This window comes from Aythya marila (genome assembly GCF_965140915.1).
Source record: "Aythya marila genome assembly, chromosome: 8".
In the NCBI taxonomy this organism is placed as follows: domain Eukaryota; kingdom Metazoa; phylum Chordata; class Aves; order Anseriformes; family Anatidae; genus Aythya; species Aythya marila.
Window position 1 is genome coordinate 31,214,190 of NC_139049.1, and position 22,964 is coordinate 31,237,153.

The 22,964-nt window shown below is 42.4% G+C and overlaps 1 protein-coding gene across 2 annotated transcripts in view; it reads left to right on the forward strand.

Annotated features, from left to right (window-relative positions):
- MIER1 (MIER1 transcriptional regulator) overlaps positions 1-22,964 on the forward strand; it is a 32,713-nt gene that overhangs the window by 5,868 nt on the left and 3,881 nt on the right. For both annotated transcript variants that reach the window (XM_082766244.1, XM_082766243.1), the window contains exons 2-12: positions 3,212-3,236; positions 4,722-4,867; positions 9,958-10,125; positions 12,626-12,758; positions 14,828-14,892; positions 15,220-15,292; positions 18,050-18,201; positions 18,789-18,870; positions 19,998-20,092; positions 20,592-20,719; positions 22,396-22,535. In XM_082766244.1, the coding sequence (XP_082622370.1) occupies positions 4,769-4,867; positions 9,958-10,125; positions 12,626-12,758; positions 14,828-14,892; positions 15,220-15,292; positions 18,050-18,201; positions 18,789-18,870; positions 19,998-20,092; positions 20,592-20,719; positions 22,396-22,535 (1,135 nt within the window). In that variant the 5' untranslated portion in view covers positions 3,212-3,236; positions 4,722-4,768. The remainder of the gene's footprint in view (positions 1-3,211; positions 3,237-4,721; positions 4,868-9,957; positions 10,126-12,625; positions 12,759-14,827; positions 14,893-15,219; positions 15,293-18,049; positions 18,202-18,788; positions 18,871-19,997; positions 20,093-20,591; positions 20,720-22,395; positions 22,536-22,964) is intronic.

The window sequence follows — 22,964 nt, forward strand, 5'->3', positions numbered from 1 at the left end:
GTAGAGTTGAAAGGCCTTGAGCATCTACTTGATTTGTCAGGCTTGTTCCCATCAATATAAATTTAATTTTAGTATCTTAATGTTTGTTTTACAGAGCTGCTAAACGTAACTGAGTAAATTTGAGCAGAATATATGTTTGCCATTGTCTGGTAGAGACTGTAGCTGCTGTGCTGTAAGATGTTCTCTACAAAGCGATGGCGAAGCGGCACGAAAGGTGTTAATCACAGCAGTGGGTTTGGAGGTAGGAGTGAAACTGCAGCGTCAGTGTGTTCAGGTGCTTATTTGCAGGTTGTGGGAGGGATGCAGAAGGCTCGGCGAGGTGCTACCACTTGGGGAGTGCCCCATCCAGACGGAGCAGGGAGGAAGCACTGGAATGAGGCGCGGAGATCCCCTGCCAGCATGCGGGGTGAGCCTCGCTGGGCGCCGACCTGTGCTGCAGCTTCTGGAGCAGTGGGCTCAGAAACGAGCCCTGCAAAACGAGTAGTGCCAGCAGCCTGCTGGGCACCTGCAATAAACCTCTCCTGACATCCATTTGGTTTCACTTCTACCACTTCATCACAAATTGCAGTGATCCAGACTCCCAAAGCCCAGGGTGTTCCCATCACCACAGTAACACGGTGCATCTAGCAGGGATTTTTCTGTACCTGTTACACGTCTGGTAGGCTCCTCACTTGCCAGTCCAAAGACTGCAAGCCTGGCCAACTTCACTTCCACTCATTATAGCCGTACACTGCAAAATATTTTTGACCTAAGATTGTTTTGGCTCAGTTGCTGCTGCGAGTGCCGCTCACCCTCCCAAACACCCAGTCTGCACGTCTCTCCTCGAATTCCTGAAAATACACACAGAATAAAAACCATGACCAATCCTTAGCTGCCACCCAGGCCTGATGCTTTGTTCAATCTCTTTTTCCCTTGAGGTACTCTTCATATCTCAGAATTAGGATTTCCTTCACGCTGCTCAGCTGCAGCGTGACCAAACGTGCTGTGCCGTGCTGTGTCCGTTCAGCAGCGACCCTTGGTCATTTTTCCTGCTTCTCCTTGAGTTAATTCACAAATACATCTTCATTCCTTCCAACCCACAACAAACATTTGGATGCCGTTATCTTTTAGAGGTACCAACTCTTTGTCCCCGTGAATGCCCTTGAGGCAAGAAGTGCTTTGAACTTCTCCATCAATTGCTGCAGCAGAGAAGGAAGAGCCTCGGAAGTCCCGGGGTCTCCTTTTTCACAGGAATTGCAGTTCCATGGACGTACCATAGCTCAGGACTTGGGATACCACGATCCTGGCGTAGCCATGTGATCTTTAACTACTGCCAGGAAATTTTCATAAGCAAATGCCCTCAAAGCCATCTGTTCGGCCCTGGCCACGGTCACGATTGCTCGGAGACAGGGAAATAAGGACTGAGTAGGCAAGAACTGCAGTAACTGCAGCAGCTCCTTAGTCACAGGATGCTCTTTCACCTTCTGTTTGCTCCTCATCTCCTGCCTCTCCTCCAGGAGTCTGGCGTCCAGCTTGGGCTGGGGATTCAAGGCCCCAAACGAGAGTTTGGCTCGCCAGTAGGACGGAGAACCAAGGTCAGTGCTCTTTGAGCTTGTTTCTGAAGCAGCCCATGCCACGGCTTCCCCACTTCTGGGCCTGCCACAAGTGGCAGAGGCACGCGGGGCGGTGGAAGGGGTCAGGCTGCTACTTTGGGCAGCAGCTGGCCGCTAAACAGCCGAGCTGTAAAGTGAAACCCCACCTAGCTGCAAATAGAAGGCAGGAGGCGATCGGCGGGGCATCGCTCTCCAGAACCGCGTCTTGCTGTGCTGTTGTGTCCCCTCTGATCAGAAAGTGGGGGCAGGCTGCGTTGCTGTGCATGTGGGGGAGCTCAGATCCGGAGGGATGTGCCCAGAGCAGTGCTGGTGGGCTGAGGGGGCGATCCTGCCCCTCTGCTCGGCCCTGCAGCAACCTCAGCTGCTTTGTGAGCGTCCTGCTCCATGTGTGGGCTCACAGAGAGGGGCAGGATCAGCCCCCCCAGCTTGCCGGGAGCTTTTTGAACACAGCACAGGGTGCTGGTGTCCTCCTGCCTCCCAGGAGCAGCTCTCTGATGGAGAAGGCACCTTCTGACTTGGAAAAAAACACTCCGTGAGGTACGTTCCTGAAAGCAGGGGAACCATTTGCTTGAATTTTCCAAACAAATGAGGTTTGCACCTCTGCCATGCAAATTTGGGCCCAGGCCGGTGCGGATTGGCCACGCTGTAAGCAAGGGGGAGCAGAATTTGGTGGTTTTGTGCTGGAGAAACATGGAGTTACCCAACGGGGGTGTCTCTGCTACATGAAGCTCATTGTCAAAGCGTGATGTTTTTTCCGTGTTTCAGAAAATATTCTTGTTTTGCAGTCCGTGATCCTTGTCAGTTTGTGTTGTACTTGGGAAGAAAGTGGCTCGCAGAACAATTTCTGTTCTGTTTTCTCACAGCTGTGTCAGAGATTAAATTGCTGTTCCCTTTGTTCTGGGAAGAGTCGCTACTGCGCCCTGCGACTGACTGTCTGCTAAAAGTGGGCCTGCCCTTAAATCCGAACGGGATTTCTGTGTCGTGGAACGTGCAGCTTCAAATATGGAGAATAATTTATTTTACACCTCTTCAAATCTGAAAAATGCTTTGTTTTAAATTAAATTGTGCTTCCAGCGTCGGTGTAACCTGGCATAACCTGGGCTGTGGGCAGGGGGATTGGTGTGCAGGGCTGGAACGGGGATGGATCTGTTAGGAACTCGCCTGTCACTACTGTCAGCTCCCTGTTTTGTGTTGGCACACAGAAGGGGGTGGAAAGGAGCAGCTGGGGCCGTGCTGCTTTCTCCCCATCCCTCCTCCTGGCAGGAGCACCAGCTGAAGCCCTGCTAAGTTGCTTGTGGAGTTGTAATGGTATTTTCAACCTGAAACTGTTTTGCTTTATTTGATACTTTCATGAACGTGGTTATTGTGTCACAAAACGGGTGGATCTTCAATTATTCTCACTAAAACAGAGCAGCATAGGTATATAAAGCAGGAAATGAGTGCTGCTTCCCTGGAATTGCTTCGGCGTGTTTGTGGTGCCCTGCTCATCAGTATCTTTGCAATGACTTGCTCGTTTGTAACCTCTTATGTCAGATGAATTATTGAATTAAGTCTGTGCACATTCAACATAGAAAAAATAATTTCTTGTCTTTTCTTTTTTTTTTTTTTTTTTTTTTTAGCCTTCTGTTGAGTCTTCAAGCCCAGGTAAGTATTTTTAGCATTTCTTAAATTTGTGAGGGAAAATTTTCTTTTTTGCAGGTCTCTTCCAGCTGGTAATCTGCAGATAGAGCTTGATGGATAGCTTGGTGGCAGCATTCATTTACCTAGTGACTGCTTTCTTCCAGGCTGTACCAGCACAAGTTTCTGTATGCTAAAATACCCCGGGGAATGGGTTCTGTTGTTTGCAAAGCTGCACCAACACGTGGTGGGAGCACTGGTGTGCTCGGAGGAGCACAGTGCGAGCTGGTGCTGGCAGCATGGAAGAGACCAGGCTGCTGGTTCAGTCCCTGGGACGAGCTCCCCGTTGGTGTTAGAAGTAAAGAGAGACAAAAGTTAAGGGCACCGTGTGCTCCCAGTTATCGGACATGCCATTGCTCTGTGGTTTTACACGTAGATACACCAAGAACAAAAGCAGCAAGAAAAGCAGTATTTTTTTCCTCGTTGAATTGCTAAAAATGAGGATTTTCAAGACTTTGGCTTTTAAAAATGGTTATTTTCTCATATCCCAGGATCCCAGAGTTACTGTATAAACTCAGGCTAAGTATAAATTACAAATGTCTGATTTTTTTATAGTTCGGTACCACTTCAGTTAGTTTTATGTATGTGCAGGGTTTTTGGCATCCTACTTGTGGAAAAGCTTTCCACTCGGTGCTTTGGCTGGACTGCCATTGTCTCTTGAGCTCTTCTTTCTTTCAGAAAAACAATCAATTACTTTAATGCTTCAAATTACTGAGCATAGTTAACCACAGCCCTTACAGTTAACCCTTCCCTCTTGCACCCGTAGTGTTGATACAGTCTTCAGGCTTTGGGAAATGAAACTTAAATTGTTCATGGAGACAAGTGGAAAAACGCTAGCAGAGCTAGAATTAGAAGTCAGGTATTGCTGAATTCCATCAGAATGCTGCATCTGCCTAACCCTTCATCCATTCATTTATTTTTCATTGTCACAAAAGATGATTGATCATCCGAAATAAAATCTGCGTAATTGTGAAGCTTACTCTAGGTTTAAATTTTGGAAAAGTCATTAGATTATCTTTGTAGTTGTAAACAATAACGCTTGCAAAGTATCGAGGAAACAACTGCCCTGAATTTGCATTTTGAATATGTCTACTCCAGTAGAACTCTTGATTTCAAGAGATTTATGATTATTTAGGAATTAAATCTTCAAAAACTGAACATCTTACAAACATCTAACTAGGGACCCGATGTCCAGATGCGTAGTACTTCAAAAACTGGCTGGTTAAAAATCATCTCCTGGTTCTTTTTCCCTTGATCTCTTACTACCTGGAGGACAGTTTCACTGTTCTCTGAATAATGTGATTGGCTTTTCCTGAGATAAATGATTGAGCGATTTTGAAGATAATTTAATTTCTCAATATAATTTGAGTATTAAAATGTCACCATAATAGTAATAGTAATAAAAAAACCTAAACTCTAACTAAAAAAATTCTTTAAAATGTTTTCTATCAGGAGGTTCAGCAACATCAGATGACCATGAATTTGATCCATCAGCTGATATGCTGGTGCATGACTTTGATGATGAACGGACATTAGAAGAGGAGGAAATGATGGAAGGAGAAACAAACATCAGTTCTGAAATAGAGGATCTTAACAGGGTAGGTAGTATTAAGTAGCTATAAAACATAACCACAGCCCACAGTCTCACACAAAACATATGCAGGTTTTTGCCCTTATATTTGGGGTTAAAAAATCAAACCACTCATAAAACATAGGCAAATAATGTAGATAGGGGAAAGGGGCTGAGCTAAATTTGCAGTTCTCAAAGTTTGGGAAAAGGAAATTGGTACATAAATATTTAATAACGCATGATGCTGTACTTGTTTAGTTTCTTGTTGCATATATACGGGTATGTGATTTACATTTTAGAGCTACTGTAAGTTAAAGCGTGCTCTGGCTAAACTCGTATGCTCCACTGTTACTATTTTCCAAAACTATTGCACTTGTTCAGTGCATATAGATTTTGATTTAAAAAAAATCCAATAATGTTGCATTCCATTCGCATTTGTATAGAACCATCCATATAATGCTTCAGTGGGGAAGATAGGAGTCTCTTCATTTTGTAAGGCAGAGGAAGCAGAGACGTAGATTAACTGATTTGCTCAAAGCAAAAAGTTGTCAGCAGCGCCTGGATGAGAACTCCCATGTATTGATAATAGTGATAAATACATTTTAAAATATGGATCTCCTGAAGTAATTGCATATTAGATTTATTTTGCATGTTGAGGTTACGCTGTCACTCACGTACTGCTTTAAGTTACTACCCAGCCAGGAATAATAACCTTAAACTACAAACGAGGCTCATTGTAAATGCAAAGTAATGTAGATACCGTCTGGGACCTCATTGGCTGAAAAGGCTGCCGGAGCAGATCATTAATGATTTTTAAATCCATATTTAATGTACAAATCCTGTTTAGCACCAGGGGTTGTGCCAGTACGGCATTAAATTGATTGAGTACATTTCATCTACATTTTGGATGTGTTAATTTCTTCCTGGTAATTTCAAGTTTGATATTAAATGGTAAACATAAAGATAAATAAATTGTATGTGAATCTAAATATGCCTCATTTAGTTGAGTGAGAAATGAAGCTCCACATATGTCATTTTTTTAAGTTGAAAATGCATTTTTTTCTTCATAATTGGTGAGGAGTCGACATCTGGCTGTATAATCTCTCACCACATTGCAGTGCTTTGTTTATGAGTGTAGTTCAGCAATCGGTGTGTTCCCTCATGGTTAGAGGTGCTGTGTGTTCAGATTTCTGCCTGTGTCAGCTCTCCCTGGTCAGGACAGCGAGGGATGTCCTCGCTGGGGCTCACATTGCTCCCTGTGGGACCCAGGAGGATGCTCTTAGAGGCTGGCCCAGAAACTCCGTCAGTTTTCTGTCAGTGCTGTAGGTAGAGCTTGCACTGCTTTGCAGATGTTTCCCCAAAGCAGGGTCTTGCTGGGGACCCATGGTTATTTCTGGTTGGGGGATAGCAGCCACACATCCAGGCTTGCTTCCCTCTCCTTTTTGTGCTGCCTTTCTCTCCCTTTTTCTTTTAATCACGCTTTTTCTTAGGCATGGATGACAGACAATCTAAATCTCAAAACTATTGTCAAGACAAGTACTAGCCTGTCTTTTTCTTTCCCCAGACATTTACGCCTATTACTTCAGCTTCCCCCAGGCTGTGAGTGTGCCTGATTTACTAGTACAGCTCCTTCAGAGACGAGATGGCAGTCAGGTTTTGCAGAAGAATTTTTGAACCTTAGTGATTTAACTCCTGAGTGTCATAAAAATTATGCACTCCTCCTCCCAGGAGGAGGATCTTTTCTGCTCGTTGTTTGAAACTGGGGAATCTGTGGTGCTTGAGGTTGCACAGCTCTGGTGTTCTGGGCACGCTGGTGCTGCAGTTCTTTAAGGTGCAGGAAACTTGGCTGCATCGTTTCGGTAGGAGGAAGCTGTCTTTACGCTCTGCCTTGGAAGCAGTAAGTGACCAGGCCCAGCAAGCTGCAGAAACTCAATTTCCTCCCACTCTTAGTTAAGCTGACGGTACAAAGTGGCAAAGTGTCAGATGGAGGATTTAAGGAGCTTGGAGCTCAGGTCTTGACCTTTGTGCTGCCCTGGCTGTGGGCAGAGCAGTGCTGGGTGCTGTGTGAGGCGCCCTCCCTGCACTGCTTCGGGATTTGTAAGCCTTTGACCCCTCTCCTTTTTCCATTTATCGTACATAATCACTTGGGTTCTCCCTCTGAAGTCCCCCTTTTTAGAGAGAGGGCTCTTGGGTTTTCTTAGGGTTGTACAACAGCTTCCTTTTCTCTGTAAACGAGAGATCCACGCATGGGGGTACGCAGTGGCTCTCCCAAATACTCCTCCAGCCTCTGGCAGGGTGCAGTTCAGGCACATACGAACCAGATGTTGTCTCTTGTCGTGCCTCCCGGGGTTATTTCTCCCCTCCTGTGGATTTGTCCATTTGATTTTTAACCTCTGTAAACTCTGTGTCCACAAGGCATGTGGCAGCGTTGCGCAGTTCATTTAGTGTGAGGAGTGTTTGTGTTTTTCAGATGTGTTTTGTGTTCATTGCAGAGGCTGCCCCGAGCTCTTCAATTAGAGAGCAGTCATTTATATCGACCTTCTCTGTGCTCCTTATGAAACAGTTCTCTGCTACATCCCTCCCCCTCGCTTACCCCTACTCCAGATGCATGGTTTATAATCCACTTCTTTTTATTAAATATCTTCCACCAGAGAAATTTCTGTGCCATTGATTACCCATGTTATTTTTTTTAACCTCTGTTCCTGCAACATCCTGAACCAATACAGGGATGATGATCCTGGTACCGAGAGCATTTTACCTTTGAGAGTCACAGGCACTCGGAGATTTTTAATTGCAGTGGGCTATTGCAAGGCTCTGTCTAGGAAAAACATCCTAAATACAACAGCTCTTCCCTAAGCATCATCGAGTAATCCACCTGTTGCATAATTCACACATACCTACAAATCATAGCAGAAGTTCTTGCTGATTCTCAGTCTGTATCTACAAATAGGATAGCAATGAGGAGTGCTCTGTAAAAGTACAGTATTTTTGAAAACGTACTGGAGAGCATTTGTTTGGAAAATTATATGATTTTTTTGATAGCTGTACGGTAAGGTTTTAATTAAGATCACAGCACTGTCATGTTGTCCATACCAGTAAGACATGATTTCCCTGCTTCTGAGAGTTCATTCTGTAAAATGATAAAAGTAGGAACCAAGAAGTCAAAGAGGGAAGGGGAGACTTGGGTCCACATGGCCTAAATCTGCTGTGGATATAGCTTAACCAAAGCCTAGCCCAGTAAGTGGGTGCAAGGCTTAGTCCTTGGAAGCAAAATAAAATAAAATACACAGATGATGAGGATGGGTAACTCCTGTGTTACTTTTTGTTTTACACAGCAGAGCTAAATGCACTTACATTTTGTGAAAGGTAGTGTTAGTGTGCTTCCAGAAAACAGAGGTGTGCTGAGGAATGAAGGCCCTTAGGGGAGGAGTTCAGTGGCAGAAGTACAGGGCCAGCAGGTAACTAACACTGATTATCAGCCAGGATTCACACTGCGTGCCAAGAAGCAGCATTTAGAGCTGCATACACTGCTGAATAATAAACAAAGCATTTGATCTTCAGAGAGAGGTAATTGGAAAATGCTCTCTGAGAGTTTCATCGCTGAGAAATCCTTTTAAGTGTTCCGTATACTGCCCCTGAATACAAGATGCTGAGGTATTATAAGCACTAAAGTGACTAATTTGCAGGCCTGGCAATTAATCATTTGTGTTAATAAACTGAATGCAATTAATTGGCAACAGCTCGGGAGTCACCAAACTTCAGATCTGACTGGATCACGTGAAGTATCTCTGCAGAGCAGACCAGAATTCGCTATAGAAAGATTTCTAAATCTGCACACATTTTACTAGATTTGCTTCCTACCTACATCTGCTTTTGTAGGCAGCTGGATTAAAGCTGCGTGTTTGTGAATGAGGAGACATGTGTGTAAACACTGCTGTCCTTGCCTGGACATCAGTGATGCTGAATTAAGGCGATCCCTCACCTGCATCCAACTCCTCATGGCACAGGAAGGGGAGATGAGCATAGGTGAGGTGCATTTTTTGTATTATTTTGTATTGGAAGCTCAGGTTGTAGAACCACGTGGAGCTGTCCTTGTAGTGCAGCTCTCCAAACAAAGATTTAACTCCGTGTTCAAGCCAGGCGCTGCGAGTTCAGGTCCTTATTCTGCTGAATTCTTGGAAACGCTGCAAAAATCACTGCTTTTGAGTAGAAAAAGCCCCTGCCATGCAGCTAGCTTCGTATTTCCTACAAAACTGTCAGCATCTTAGCTGTCTGTGGGAAGCAGTTGCTGCTGACTCACATTTTGTTTGTTTCTGTAGATATGCACAAAATACTACACATTTTTGGGGTAGTTTTGGGGTGATAAAGGGAATATCATTGATTTTATATTCCAATAAGGAGTGTGTTTGCTGTATATGTACTAAAAGGGCGAGATGTGTGGAGCACACCTCATGCTTGGCCACCAGGGTCTTCAGATAATCTCTGCTCCTCTCCTTTCTGAGGTCATCTTGGAGCTGGGCACGACACAGGTTGCAGCCGATGGTTTAGCTCGGTAGCCTTCATTCAGCTACACTGACAGCACCTCCAGGCACATCACTAACCCCAAACATGCCCACTGCATGACTGGTTGGACATCCAGCCACCTTTTAGGGTCCAGTGCGATGCATGCCTTGTTCCATAGGTGTGAACACAGCTCGGGATCGTATCAGAAGCATCTCTCTGCCATACAGAACCAGGCATTACCTGCCACGCTGCAGTGCTTTGGTTTAGTTAAGTAGTAGGAGGCAAATACCAGGGAGGGGATGGGGCATGCAGCCCTCTGGTGCCCTTTTAATGAACTTTGTGGCCCCTTTGAGAGTGTGTGGCATGTGAAGTCTACTATAAATTTGTAAAGGATGAGGAAATTAAAAGTCCTGCTGCATAAAAACCCACACCCTTTTCTTAGGAGCCAAAACTTCTCACTGTCCGTTCAGTTTAGAGTGGGCATTCCTAGTATAGCTGCCCATCAGCTGTCTGGTTTTGCTCTTACGTTTAAAATGCACACCTGTAGGCTCTAGAGCAGATGTGGGGTGTGAAATACCTCTGATAAACCTCCAACTTTGTTTGAATATTTATCAGGAAAGTGATATGCCAATCCAGGAGCTACTTAGCCTTTATGGCTATGAAGGTACCATTCCACTCCAAGAAGATGATGATGATGAAGATGATGAAGAGGAGGAGGAGGAGGGAGAAGATGACGATGATGTCGATAATGATGACAACAGTGGCTGTAGTGGTGAAAACAAAGTAAGTGTTTACACTGATCTGATTTTCATACATCCATTCTGTACTAGAGAGCCATTCAAAGTGCCAGATCCCAGCAGAAAAAGTTCATAAGACAGCTGATTTCAGATGCTTTGTGTACTGAACTCTAATGTTTCTTAATTACCCATCAGTATTTCTCTTAATTGTTCCTAATTTCATCTGTATCATTCCAAACCATTGCTGAGGCAAATTAGAGTATGTTTATACACTTAGCATCATGTAAGAAGGAATTGTAATTGTCCTTCAGAAATACTGCCTGGCTTAACTGAAGTGTTCAGTGCCTGGAGGTACCTTTCTAGGTATGGCTGAGTACTTGTTCCAAGATGAAAAGCTGATCTGCTGAAACTGAGCAGTGAAGTATGGCGTTGAATTAAAAGATGCGTCTGTGAGCATTGGAGGATACCGCAAGTTTTTTAACTTCAGCATCTAAATTGTATTTTGTCAGCCTGGCAGTAATCGCCCTGCTTGTTTTAAGTTGTTAATTACATCTAATGCTTCAAATTTCTTTGCAGAGTGTATGGTTTTGAATTTAGCATCTTCAAAGTCTTGTCCTGCGTGTTCTTAAAATAAGTTATTTGATTTTAGAAGCGTCTTTTCTACTTGTGTATGTCCTGTGTATTTGTAATAATCCTGTCTTGTCACGGGCACAGCTGTAACTTCTCCATTACTGGTGGCATTCAGAGTTGCTTCCTGAATTCCATTAAAAGATGAAACTCTTTGTGCTGTCAGTGACAAAAAATCACAGGCATTAATGGAAGTTGAATTACCTAATCTGGATTTAAACAAGATACATTTTCTTCTTTGATATCTTACCCATTTAGAGCGTCTGGAATGAGACAGAAAGATGAGAAATGACATACTTGATTCCAAAAATGAAGTTCTTAGGATTTGCACGCTCCCTTGTTATATGCTATGAAAGATCTTTTTTTTGTGGGTTGAATGGTTCCGAAAGGAGAACGATGCAGAGTTACACTGCATTAGGAAAGCTTCAAGAAGCTGGAGAGGCAGAGAAATTTACATACCGTGAAATGTACAAAATTAAAGGCACAAAAGTGTTTAATTTTGTTGTGCCCAGTAGCATTCCTGCACCCCACTGTGTTCTTACATCCTTGTATCTCAGCTGCTTCCCGACACAACTTCCATCCTGTGCTCTCAGGGCCTCTGCTGGCTCTCCAGTTGAGGTACTAGCTGATGTAAGGTAGTGCCCCTCTTTTCTCTTAAATGGATCCAATCCCAGTCTCTGCCATGGCTGAGATGTCAGCAGCAAGAGGAGCAGCCCCTGTCCCCCTGTAGGGCACCAACCCCTCGCAGCGTGCTGCAGAGCCAGGGGTGTTCCTGCCCCACTGCGGTCCAGTGCAGTGACCACGGGCAGCGTTTCACCTAACTGCACACCTGGAGCTGTGGCTGGATCAAAACTGCGTGCTCACATATCCTACCCCAGCCTTCAGAGGGCAGGACCAAGGGTGGAGGGGAGCATTGGGGCTGGAGAGCACGAGCTGACACCTTACGTTCTGGTGGGTGCCTTGGGCTCCAGGGAGAGCTCCAGCAACGCTCGGTGCTTTCAGCAGCGAGGCAGTAAAATGCAGCCATGGGGGTGGAATAATTTTATAAATCATTCAGGCTTTCTCTGCAAGTGCACATCTTTCGACAGCTTTTTTAGCTCTGCTGCACTTAGCTGCTTTCTATTTTTAAGCTGCTTTAAGCTGCAGGTGTGATAATGCCAGGCTCGCTGTTAAAGGTGCACACAGCCATGTGCCTGGGTGTCACAGCCAGCAAGCGTGAGCGCTCACCCGTAGTCAGAAAGCCCATGAATGGTGGAGACAACATGCCTCAGAGAAAATAATGGCTTTTTTAGCCTTTTCATCTTAACTAATTGTAACAATTCCCATTGTTGTTGTGAGTTCTCTTCTAATGAAGTAGCTTATTCTTATCCGTGTTCTTTCGGTGACTCAACGATGTGCTTACACATAGCATGCAAGTTTACCAAGGTAGTATTCCTGTAGGGTTGGACCACTCCATTGACATTTATTGTTATGGAACATAATGTTTCTATTTGATTGAGAAAAGTAGAGCCATTAAAGATCTCCTGCTCTTCCTACTGAAAAATCCTAAGGAAGGGCTTTGAAGACTGAAGTAAAATTTAAAGTTAAATGAAATTAAATGAGTACTGGAAGGATTTTCTTGACTTATTTTAAAACTAGACATGATGCTTAACTGTGTTTCATGTTTCTGATTTGTGTGTTAGCATCGGAGTGTTCAGTCTGATTTGCTTAAAATCACGGTCAGCAAATAACACGGATGTGCTTACACATTTGTTATGGCTCGGTCTGAACAGCCCACAATCTGTACTGTCACTTGAAGGCAGATATCTAAGGGTATTTGTTTGGTTTTCATGCGTTGGCAATTTTGGATAAAATACTACCATGTAGTATTTGCCACACAGAAGGTATACCTGTCTCCTCTTTGCTTTCTTATTTTTAAGGAGGAAACCATAAAGGATTCATCAGGTCAGGAAGATGAGACGCAGTCATCTAATGACGACCCAGCACCATCTGTTGCTTCTCAAGATCCACAGGAGATAATTCGCCCCCGTCGGTGTAAATATTTTGATACAAGTATGTACAGTTCAGTACTACAAATAGTTATCTCACTGTGATTGACCTTTGCTTTTGAACAGCTTCATTAACACAGTATTCTGCTTCTGAAATATGCATCTAGATACCTACAAACGTGTGTTCTCTCTTGATTTCACTGTTCTTGATTATCATTACACTCAGTGAGCAACAAAAAAATCCTATTTTTAGCTGAATGCTACCTCTTCTCCCCAGATAAGGCTCTCTGTTTAAGGCTAAATATCCTGTTTTCGTAAAGGGTTGTATTTGTGGAAATAAATCTGAATTTCTGCAATTTGGAAAAGCATGCTCTCAGCCAGTGTAACTCCTTTTGCTATGTTACTCCTGGCCTAGTGGCAGTGCAGTTTATGATCCCACAAACAGGCTTGTGTGGACGTGCCCTTCAGGAAAATTTCCTTGCACGTGGAGTCCGGGTGCAGTAAATGGCTTTGGAGACCAACTTGCACCATGAGGGATGTGCCCTTCCTAACAAATACCCTTCTGTGGGGTCTGCAGCCTGGGCCTTGCTACACTGTGCAGTCACAGCATTGCTGTGGAGCGTTCAGTAGGGGTTCAGCAACACCTGGCTGTTCAGTATGGTATTACCTTGCTGTCAGAGCTGCAGCTGCCACTTCACACTAAGGACATAGGTTAAAAATCCTGCAAGTAGAAAATGCACTGTTTCAACTAGGTACCTGCTGCACAGTGTGTGATTACCCTGAGAAGGCCAGGTGGCATTAGTTTACGTACTCCTTCAAAGGTGAGAGTCTGAATGAATAAAAAATTAAAAGCTGAAATTTACTAGAAATGAAACCTTTAAGATCACTGATAGATAAAGCAAAAGGAATGAAATCAGGAAAAGGCTGATGGGTTTTTAAACCTGAAGTAATGAAGGAGGAGATAACAATGAAAAAATTTATTTCAAGAATTCCATATTTGGTACCATGGCCAGCATTGTGGACTTAGTATTTTCTCTTGTTTTGTTTAAAAAAATAATAATAATTGGGTTTGCATGTGTTTGAGACTGTTGAGCTACTGTTAGATAGCTGTCCCCTTAGGCAGTTCCCATTTCTGTGGCAATTTTACTTAGTGGGATTTGAACCTTTCAGTATTGAGCTACCAGGAAGGTCATTTGGACAACAGGTATTTTACCTTTGACTTTTATATACGTACCAGTCATCGCTGCCGATGTTTAAATTCCTACTGTACTGTGTTTTAACTAACACAAATTAAAGCAAAAGGCTCCTTCTGATATCTTAATAGTCATAGCATAGTAGAAATGCAGTTCTTTAATCCGTAATTAATGCATTTTTTTAATCTGTAGCTTATTTTAATCCAGAAATGTCGAGAAACCTCAGCATGTAGCTATGCAGAAGATTGCAAGTATCTTAAATGAACTCTTCTTAGGATAATGCAAGAGCATTGCACAAGCTTTGGGGTTTTCACAGTGTTCAGCTGCGTGTAAATTGTAATTTACTGTATAAATCATTTTAGTGCTGATGCTGTCTTTCGCCATACACGTTGTGCTGTACTTTACCTTAAATTCAGTGGCTGCTGCTGTAAGGGAGAAAGAAGAGCAGTAACAGAGCTGGGAGCTTGTGGAGAATGGTGTTGAAATCCACCTGTGGATGCTGAATGTCCACACACAAACACTTTCAGAAAGCAGCTGTTTGTAGTCAGTTTGGAGGTCGATCATCTCAACTGCTTCCCAGCTGGCTGAGGGAGAGCCAAGTTTTATTAGGAAGCCTCAAAATCGGTGGATGTATGCATTTCTGCCTTAACTTTCTGCAGTCAGCCCTGTATCTTGAGCCGTTCTAAATGTGCATGTTGGGTGGGTTGTTTTGAAAGCAGTCAGTGCCAGAGCATCTGGTTCGTCACTCGCACTGCCATTTGCACTTCTGTGGTGTAAGATAAGGTGGCCGGGAGGCAGAGCAGGGCTGCAGTGGGTGGCCGGGCTCGTGTCCTCCCCTCACCCTTGCACAGGAGCTCGCTGGGACGTCCTGGGCTGCCTCGCTCAGCATGGCTCCAGCGTGGCTCCTTCTCTCTAATAAATGTTGGAAAATTTCTCGTAGATAGCGAAATAGAAGAGGAATCCGAAGAAGATGAAGATTATATTCCCTCAGAAGACTGGAAAAAGGTAAATATGGGCTGTTAAAGAAGTATGTGTTCCGTGAATAATGAGCTGATCTGTTACCTAGTAACTTTGAGCTCTGTAGATCACACATTTTTTCTCCATTTTGTCCTGACAGATATTGATGTTTTTATGGTAATGACTGTTAAAGACCTCCCCAGGTAGTGAGAAATACGTTTCTCTATAGTGCTGTTTGCCAATTCGTTTTTGATTTTGAAGAATTAAAGTTTGAAGAGAGAAAGAATGATACGGTCATATTTCCTTTCAGTAGAAAAACCTGCAAGGCTGTGGTTGCTGGTTGCTTAACTTTTTGTTTCTGTTATTTCTAAACAGGAAATCATGGTGGGCTCTATGTTTCAAGCTGAAATTCCAGCTGGCATTTGCAAATACAAAGAGAATGAAAAAGGTGAGACATGGCAGCACTATTGTCATTGCTTGACTTAAGTTTCTAGTGGGGAAAAATAAAAGACATATTAGACTTAGGTCATGTGTGTGGCAAAACATAACAGCTCCTTCAAATGAAAACTAGAACCACAGCCTCAAACTAGTTCATCATGTACTTCACCATCAGAGCTTGAGACTTGGAAAAGAAAGATTATATTGCTGACCTATTGAGCCCTTGTTTTGTAATTTGGTAATTTACAGAAGTTTTCATATCGAATATGTTAATCTCTTCACCTAATATACTATGTTTATATGAAACATAGTAAAGAAATGGTGTTCTTGGAATTGGATTAACGTGTTAAAAGAGACAAAATGGCACCAGCAGCTTTCATTTTCACATTTTACAACTCTTCAGTCCTTATTTGAGTACCTCTTATTCTACTTTTTTTTTTCCACTCCCAACCAGAGCGTTTGTCAATGCTTTGTCAGTGTAATTGACTAAGGAAAAGCAGACACAGTTTAAACCCAGCTGTGAGAGATTTTCTTGCTCATTCAGCCCATTACTAAGGGCTTACATTTACGCTGCAGGTCAGTTGGAGACTGCAGATTTCATATAAGTTAGTTTTTAAGCTAACCAGCAGAAAACTCCATGCCTTCTTAGAATCTGTGAATACACTCGGGTGCTGGCAATTGTCTGGCTTCAGGCTGCAGGTTGCTGTAGCCGTGCTGTAGCCTGATCTGGCTGCAAACTGAGAAGGGCAGCGGTCGTGCTGCTGACAGAGCAGGCTGGCAGTGAGGCTGACACGTTTTGTCAGCTCTGGGCTTGGTACCCACAGAAGTTGAAGAGCATGTAACGTAAAATCATGTGAGAAGTCAGGAGCTTCCACTGCAAATGGAAAGCAGTAAATGAGAAAATACCTGCTTTTTCCTGTGAGGTTGCTCCTTGCACATTTTCCTGCTACTGTCTAAAAATAGAGCTTGAATTATGTATTTACCTGAGGTGTGGTAAATTACGCTTTATGGATCACTCACCTGCTCTTACTGGTATTTACTCAGCTCTAAATGGCTTCTGGCCTCCAATAATAAAAAAGATACTGCTGTTTTATGCACTGCTGTAACCTATATAAAACAGTTTTTCATAGTCCTGCACACAGCTCTTTGCAGAATGCAGAGCCTACGTCACGGGCAAAACCCGTTGAGGGGGAAAGTTAAATTTTCACCAACGTTCTAGGGTTGTTCCAGTCTTGTATACCAGTGGGTTTTGGTATCTTCTGCCCCTCCTTTTCCTTTCTTCTGTGTTTTAGATTAAATCTTTGACAGGACTCAAGATGGAATATGAATGAAATCTAGAGCTGAAAAGCAAGTGTCTGAAATTATGTCTTTAGTCCTTTTATGTCCATATCCCATCTTTATTGTTCTCGAAGAAGACCGGTCCTCTTGGATCCACTCCCATAAATAAAAGCACAAAAATGCTAGAACTCTTAAGAATAACCAGCTTGCTTTTCAGAGTATGTTCTGACATGCTGGTGTGAGGAACAACAACTGTGGATGCTGTGCTAAGCTAATTACTGTGAACTGGCTCTCTTGAGGACTATGCCTGGAGTACAAGTAGCTACTATTAGAGAATTTCAGGTTATGAACAATCTACAGAATTAAACAATGTGTTTTCAGAAGGCTTGGACTTGAAAATCACAGGGTAGCTCTGAAAACCAAAAGGTGCTGAAGCTGCTTTCAGACCTCCTGACGCAGACCTCAGTGAGCATGGCAGCGTGCTGAGCTTGCAGCAGGAAGGGTGGCTTGGAACCAGTTCTCAGGTGTCTCCTGAAAAGAGTTGTTGCTTCTAATGGGGTTTGTATCCCAAGATATCTAAAATCCTTTTCTTAAATGGGCAACCAAACATCAGATTAGGAGTAGCCTTTGGAAGAAAAAAAAAAAAAAATCATAGAAAACTGTTAAGGGCTATTCCCAAAGTGTGTGGTATTTGTCAAATGAAAGTGTCTTCCTTCACAAGACACTTAGTTATTTTTCTTACCATTTTGCCTATTTGTATTTCTATTCTGCATTTATTTTCTATTTGTATTCTATTTACTTTAATGTAAAATTTAATTTTTTTCAAGTTGAGATGCACTCAGCCTCCACTCTGACCTTTCCACCGGCCCTTTCTGTGCTCACTGTACCTTCACAGGGGCTTGCTCCTTCTCTCTCTTGTTGAGCAAGATTCCAAGGTGCTCACCAAGCTAATGGAATCAGTGTTTAAATTACTTTCTTTCTGGTTTTTGTACAGTTATCTTTCAGGGAAGACCGGGCCACAGGCAGGTCAGGATGCTTTCCTGATTCTGTTTTATCTAATAACTTGAATTTTACTTCATTTTGCTATACTGATATTTTAATCTTGCAAAGCTTGTAGGCTATTCAGTATAAAACTAGGAGGTAATTTAGAGGACATGGCCTTTGTTCATGCTGCTTTCATTAACGTAAGTTTGTGAAAGCTCTCCTGGTCTGAAAGCCCATGCAAAAGCTCTGAAAAGACAGTAGAGATCTGGTAGTATTAAAAATATATGTTCTTCACCCGAATGTTTTTGTTTTAGAAAGTATTTCTAGGAATTAATAGGAAAGTCCAAGTGAAATTTCCTTGCAAAGTGTCACTTTGCAGAATGTTTGGCGTCTGGGCATTAACTGTGATGGAGGAGCAGTGGGCCTCGGTGCTGGCTTTATAAGAGAGAATAAACATCTGCATGGTTGTTTTAGCTCGCTTTTCTTTGTCTTCTGGTTATTTCAGTGTATGAAAACGATGACCAGCTGTTGTGGAATCCTGACTTCTTACCAGAAGATAAAGTGATTGAGTTCCTAAACGAAGCATCAAGGCGTACGGGTGATGAGAAAGGCCTGGATGCAATTCCTGAAGGATCACATATTAAAGACAATGAGCAGGTATATAACAATAATGGGATTTGTAGTTTAGTATTACTGAATGTATTATCCCTTTATTTTATTTTAATCCCAATAATTAAAGTTGGACTTGCAAAAGCTTTATATTCCTTTTGGAAATAGACATGCAATGTGTTTTGTTTTTTTTTTCCTGTCAACAAATATTGAACTGTTAACTTTGGCTTAACCTTGCTTTTTGTATCAATGCATTATTTTATTTATAAATAATCATGCATAAATGAGTTCTGTTCTTTCAGTTACAGATTTTTTCTAAGCTTCATGAATGCATGAAGCTAAATGTATAAGAGTCTTTATACAAAAATAAAACATGAATTTTATAAATGTATGCAGTGATGAAAATGTTAAAATACTTCACCTGGGTGTATATCTGGTTGTGTAATTAAGAGAAATGGAAATTGAACGGAGGAAATATGTCTGTGTGCTTTTGTAAATTGCAACACGTTCATTCAAAAAGTTTATTTTTAATCCTCTTTAATTAGGTCTTAATGATTTACTAAGTATGCTCCTATGACACAACATAAATTCAGTGCTATTAAGGATCTTAAATGCACGTCTTTGCATCTTCACAGGCATTGTATGAACTGGTTAAGTGCAATTTTGATACTGAAGAATCATTACGAAGGTTGAGATTTAATGTGAAAGCAGCCAGAGGTGAGCGTACACCAAAGCTAGCTTCCTATTGTCGAACTTCCCTTTAATTTGTCACACAGATAGCAGGTTTTGCTGTCAGCAGACTGAGACATTTTATTAGAGCTTGACTGCACGTCAGCATTACGTATCAGTGCTTGCTTAAATGCAGCCTTCAGTGAATGTCTTTTTGTTCTCTGAGAGAATGAAATTAGCAGATGTAGTGTAAACAATTACAGCCCCAAAGACAGCAAGTAAATCAGCCTTCTGTTAACAAAGCTTGATATTTATATTTGTGACTTTAATAACAAGTTAACATGTAAAATGACTTCTCAGCAGCTGAACTGTGCATTTCCTTGGCATTTCATTCTTTGTTCTACACCTCTTCAGTCGTTAAAGTCAATGGAACAAACTTAAAAAAATGAGATAACTCAGTTCTAAGTAAGGGAGAGCGAGCATCAAAACCTTTTATTTGAAAAGGTATAGGGCTAAAAAGATGCTGGTCTTGAGGATCCTTTTGGAGCCTGAAGCATTTGCTGTTTTGGTATTGATCTTTGTGCTCACAGTAACAAGCAACTAACAAAAGGTTCTTCTTTTAAACAGTTGGCTTCTCCAGAGTTTACTGTGCAAATCACAAGACAAGGGTGATCAAATCAAGATCAGTTTGTTCTCACTCTGTTTTAGTCCTTACTTGTGACCTGAGCAATCAATAAGGCCAAATTATATTAAGTTCTTAGAACTGTGACTGCACGTTTTTAGGGGTTTATTCTGGCTTCATTGGAGCTAAGATTTCCCACCCGTTTCCCATTTTTTGTGTGAGCTGCACAGTGTTTTACTTTACCTAACTGGAATTAACATCCTATCATTGCTGGCTCTTGACAGGGGTAGGGGAAGATCTCATTCCCCACTCCTTTTCCCCTGCTCCTTCCAAAAAAAATACCCAGAACTAGTTTGAGTCCATAGGATGAACATCTACTGACTCGAAGGGAGAATTTTCATTTTTGTAGCAGTACGTGAAATTTCTGGAGGTGGTTCTCATTAGTCAGAAAGTGCTGTAAGAAACTTGAATGCCATATGTTTTCTGTCACTAAATTCTCTTTTACTGGCCATATGCTTTTATGTTAAGTGTTTTCTTTATCTCATTCCTTTAGAAGAATTATCTGTTTGGACAGAAGAAGAATGCAGGAACTTTGAGCAAGGGCTGAAAGCGTATGGCAAGGATTTTCATGTGATTCAGGCAAATAAGGTAAACACTGCTTTTAAATGTAGTTCTTACTTCTTGTTTTTTAAGAAATGTGGATAAGTTCTTGTGTTCAATTTCCTTCACAAATCAATATATTTACTTCTTCTCGTTCTGACTACACTGGTAGTCAAGCTGCTTTGTCAAAGTCCAGAATCCTCTGTGACTGTGAACCCTAGGTTCAGGGAAGTGCAGAAGTCTTTGTGCGTACATGCAGGAAGGGTCTACAGCCCTACAGTCTTATTCTGGTGTTGAACAGAGTGGCAAAACAGACATGGATATTTCTCCTTAAGGTTTGCTCGCAGCGCCTTGAGATGGCATCAGTATTACTACAAAGCGTTTTAATTTCTGGGCCTCTGAAATTTTGAGTCAATAGTTTCCACTCTTTCATATGTCTTACAAAGAAGCGTTGACTTTGAATTTCACACATTTTGATTTAAATGGTAGCTTTTTGACAAAAAACCTATTTGAAGTCATCAAAATTTTCATGGCACGTATTTCCTAGGTACGAACAAGATCAGTTGGTGAGTGTGTAGCATTTTATTACATGTGGAAGAAATCAGAGCGTTATGATTTCTTTGCGCAGCAGACCCGATTTGGAAAGAAGAAATACAATCTTCATCCTGGTGTAACGTAAGATGTGCATTATTCTTATGTGCTTTTACATGCTGGATCTAAATCTTTCTTTTGTACCTCTCTAGTCTGAAATGGAATGGCAATCTAGAGATTCCATAGCCCCAGGTTTCGGCAGGAAAAAAACGGGGTATAAGAAAAGCAAATTGGTGTGTATAATGCAGTTGCTAAAGTACGATTGTTTGGAAGTAGGCCAACAGTTTGTGTTGAACACCTATTTAATTTGGTGCCTTTTCTGTCTAAATGCTTCACAAATGTAACGTTTCTGCAAATATGTGATTTTTTTAAGCACTTGTTTTGCTTTAAATGCATGTTTTGTGCAGAGGCATGAGTCACACGTTGTGGTCCATGCTGTGGTGGATGCTTGAAGTGCATCGGCTGTAAAGCATTCTGGCCAACACACTGCCCTGCACCGGGGCTTTTTTCGTGGTACATAGCTTCTTCCCATGTTCACTCTGCTAGGCAAGGAGGGAAATGTCTGTGCATGGCTCTTTATTCTCATCCCCCAAATCTGAGCAAGTGAGCCAACCTTATCTTCTGCCCTTCATTCCAACGCTATGATTTTTGTGTCTTGCTCTTTCCGCTGCCTTTCTCCAAGTTGTTGTTTTTTTACAATTATTTTTTTCTCCTAATTTGTTTCTGGCTTGCCTATCCTTCCTTCTTTTAAATATTATTGTTTCTCTAAACATTTTAGAACTGTGTGTTGGACCACCAAAGTGAAATAGCAGTATGACATTGAGGGTTGCCATCTGTGGCTCCTTTGCTACGTAGACTGTTACAGAGCTGCTGGATTTTCTTCTCAGTTGTGAGGGACAGTCTGTCTGCTCTTCTTCTCCCTCCCCCACACATTTTTTCCCCATTTTTACCCAAATTGATAGATATTTTTTCTTGTTAATCACTTAAAATATCCTCATTCTTTTGCTGTTGCTTGCATATGGTGTTCAATAGTGTTATCAGAAGAAGAGTCATTACGGATTGTGCTTGTCTGTTCTTGAAAGCTTCTGCAGATAGCTGTTGGAATTCAGAGTGCAGTATCAGTTCCAGAATAGCCGTGTGTGAGGGTATGCTGCTTCTGGAGTTAATCCAGACTAAAGCCCTAAATAGAAGGGCTTTACCAACTGGCTGTTTGTTGTATCTGTCAGAAGAGATTTACTATTAGTGACCTAAATTGTGGGACCGTAATAGATTTCAGATATGGGAACGTGTCTTCTGTCTAACTGAAGTTTTTCATTTGCTTTGAACTCTTACCCCTTTCGAGACTGTATACACCCAAAACTTATTTCATAGTGTGCCACCACTGCTGCAGCAAACAGTGAGAGCGTAGTGTGCACCTGCCTTGGAGCAGCACCTTGAAAACCCAGCCCACAGCATCGCAGCATTGTTGATGTTCCTGCTTGTGCGTGATCTTACGGGATGTAGCACAAGCGTGGGCTGAGTTTCTGCAAGCTGGCTGCAGTGGTGGGTCAGCAAATGCTGTGGTCAGTCTGTCTGCACGCGGGCCAGTTAACACAGCTGATCTTAAAGCCCTCAAGCTTGCAGCAGTTGGTGGATTTCAAAGAGATGCAAAGACGTGAATAGGTCACGCGTGCAGTGTGCGCAGTGAATCCTTTTGTACAAACAGAATCAGTCCTTTCAGTAGCGAGGGCAGTGCTGAGTGTGCTGTTTGTGTTGTGCAGAGATTACATGGATCGCCTCCTGGATGAAAGCGAAAGTGCTGCTTCCAGCAGAGCTCCGTCCCCGCCTCCTACCACTTCCAACAGCAGCACCAGCCAGTCGGAAAGAGAAGACGGTGCCACCAGCAGCAGTAATCAGAACGGTGAGTGCCCCGTCCCCCTGAAATGGGGTTGCCAAGTCACAGCAGCATTGCAGATGACAAGCCAAAAGTTCAGCTTCCCTCACTAAAAACAGCTCTAGTTTAGTTTTCAATATTTTCCAAGGTGTTAGCAGCTTTAACTTAAAAATGCTTTTTTTTAAAAAAAGCTCCATCTTTGCATGTAGCCAGTAACCATGTATTGAAGATAAATCTCAGTAAAACCTTCCTTTTAAACGCACTTTACCTGGTCTTGTCTTCCCCGTGCTGCTGTAGTAGTGTAACCCTAACTTTGTGAGCAGTTCCATGCAGGGTTTTTAAAACCTCAAAAGCAAGGGGCAGCCGTCCTGAAGGAGCTGAAGTAAAAGCTGTAGCAAATGGAGGGAGGGCCTGAGAGCTGAATCAGATTGTGAAAAGAGTAGAAACTACAGAGAC